This window comes from Nematolebias whitei, chromosome 17, assembly GCF_014905685.2.
Source record: "Nematolebias whitei isolate Nwh7 chromosome 17, NemWhi1, whole genome shotgun sequence".
NCBI classification, from domain to species: Eukaryota; Metazoa; Chordata; class Actinopteri; order Cyprinodontiformes; family Rivulidae; genus Nematolebias; species Nematolebias whitei.
Genome location: NC_056514.1, coordinates 25,789,650 through 25,791,664, shown reverse-complemented (window position 1 = coordinate 25,791,664; position 2,015 = coordinate 25,789,650). Strand labels below are relative to the sequence as shown.

Genomic DNA, 2,015 nt, shown 5'->3' with positions numbered 1-2,015 from the left:
TATATATATATATATATATATATATATATATATATATATATATATATGAAGGCATTTTAAACCCCTCACACACTCTTGCAATATTCTAAACAATGTTTCTAAGCTAAACGCTCTAAAAGAGCACAGATGTCATGATTTCAGCTCCCTGCCTCCGCTGCTCTCAGCCACCTGCAAGCGCTCGGCCACACCCACTTCTATGCTCTGCAAGGAGAACAGCTGATCAGCTGCAGTAGGAAGTTTATCCTGCAGTATGGGTTGCATAAATGTGCAGCAGGTGCTAAATAATTTATAATAATTTATTTTAAATAAAAAGTCCATGCCGATCGCGCAGCTTATCCATCAATCAGACAGTTGTGTGGTGTTCAATCCTATTTTGAAAAACCAAGATAGAGCGAGTCCGCAATATATGAACCGCGAAGTAGCAAGGGACTACTGTAGACCATAACTAGAGACAGGACCAGAACCCAGACGATGAAGCCACAAAGGATGAGCTTTACCTAGTGGCTGAGTCAGGTATATATTTTAAGTCTGGTTCCACCATGTAACCAAATGGGACATTTCCAGACTAAAATATAAAAACTCACCTTTTGATATTTTGTATGTTTAGTTCAATTGAGTTTTGAGATTTAAAAAAAGTGTTGCTACACTATGATTAACAATGTGACAGCCTGTTAGCGAGAAGAGAGGGTGTGCAGGTGGTACTTTTGCACTGAGGGTACAGCCCTCTCTAGCATGCGGCTGCTGGCTCCAAAAATACTACATGGCATCGCCCCTAACAAACCATTTGACTTTACTTTTGACAGAGGAGGTCAATGAAGTCAACTTGTCCATTTTTCTTAATGTCTGAGGTTCAAATTAACTGTTCGCTAATTTATTCAATCAGAATCAAACGCTGTTTCTCCATACAGAGGTTGTACAAAATATTATCTACAACAAGCATGATATTAGTTGTTCATAAGCAGAACCCCTCTTGAAAAGATCTGAACTATCACTTTAAACTCACAAGGCAGCAGTAAACAGTTTGAAGCATATCTCAGGTTTATTTAAGATGTTTTTCTTCTGCAGCCTCCAGGAGCTCCTGACCACCCAGTGCGACAGGTTCAGCGCTGAGGAGGTGAGCTCGAGTTTCGTTTCTTTAATCTCAGTCATGTTCTGTGTGCACCCTCACTTGTTCTAGACTGTAAGATCTCTCTGTGATTCCACCACCCCCCCAGATGAAAAACCTGTGGGCTGCCTTCCCCCCTGATGTGGCTGGCAATGTGGACTACAAGAACATCTGCTACGTCATCACACACGGAGAGGACAAGGAGGAGTAAATCCTCCTCTCCTGAGATCTCGACCTCTGTTCAAACCTGTCTTCTTCTGCCACCATCCACTCTCTCCGTTTTCCTCCAGCACGACGACTCACTTGCACACACTCACACCCAGGTCTAAAGTTTCTGCTCAGTATGAAAAGACTTCTTAGCTGAGATACTGTGTGAGAGGACCTGAGGGCTGTGGGGGGTGACTGTGTGTGAGTACAACAGTACCACATGGGATTATTTCCAATAAAAATAATCTTGTGATACAGAAACACTCTCTCTATCTTTGTCCCGGCCTCTTTTTCCTCCTCTTTTCCGCCATCACTCATTCTGCTCTTGTGTGTTGAGGCCAGCAGTGCATGCATCATACCTACGCGAAGCTCACACGCAGTCCACAGCGGTTGGTTAAGACGTCTCTTGGGTGCTTTGGTGCATGCACAGTCACTCGCTTGAAACAAGCGAGAAGTTTGACTAACACAGTCTGTTAGTCTCAACTCTTCAGAGTGTTTATGGCTTTAATCTGTGTGTGAGCAAAAGAGTGGGAGTACTGCACTAAAATAGCTGCATGCTCCTCTCTTTTAACCAGTTTTTGACTCTTATGCACAGATAGGACAAAGCTGCAGCAAAAAGAGGAAAGCATGACTTTTTAAAGTTTTCAGTTTTGTAATATGAGAAAGAGATGGTGGAAAGTGAGTTTGGGGGTAAGAAGAGATG

The 2,015-nt window shown here is 42.7% G+C and overlaps 1 protein-coding gene across 1 annotated transcript in view; it reads left to right on the top strand.

Moving 5' to 3' along the window:
* Positions 1-2,015, top strand: part of mylpfb (myosin light chain, phosphorylatable, fast skeletal muscle b) — a 4,768-nt gene that overhangs the window by 2,635 nt on the left and 118 nt on the right. The window contains exons 5-6 of the mRNA XM_037691424.1: positions 1,066-1,114; positions 1,215-2,015. The exon at positions 1,215-2,015 is cut by the window's right edge and continues 118 nt beyond it. Coding sequence (XP_037547352.1) covers positions 1,066-1,114; positions 1,215-1,316 — 151 coding nt within the window. The 3' untranslated portion in view covers positions 1,317-2,015. The remainder of the gene's footprint in view (positions 1-1,065; positions 1,115-1,214) is intronic.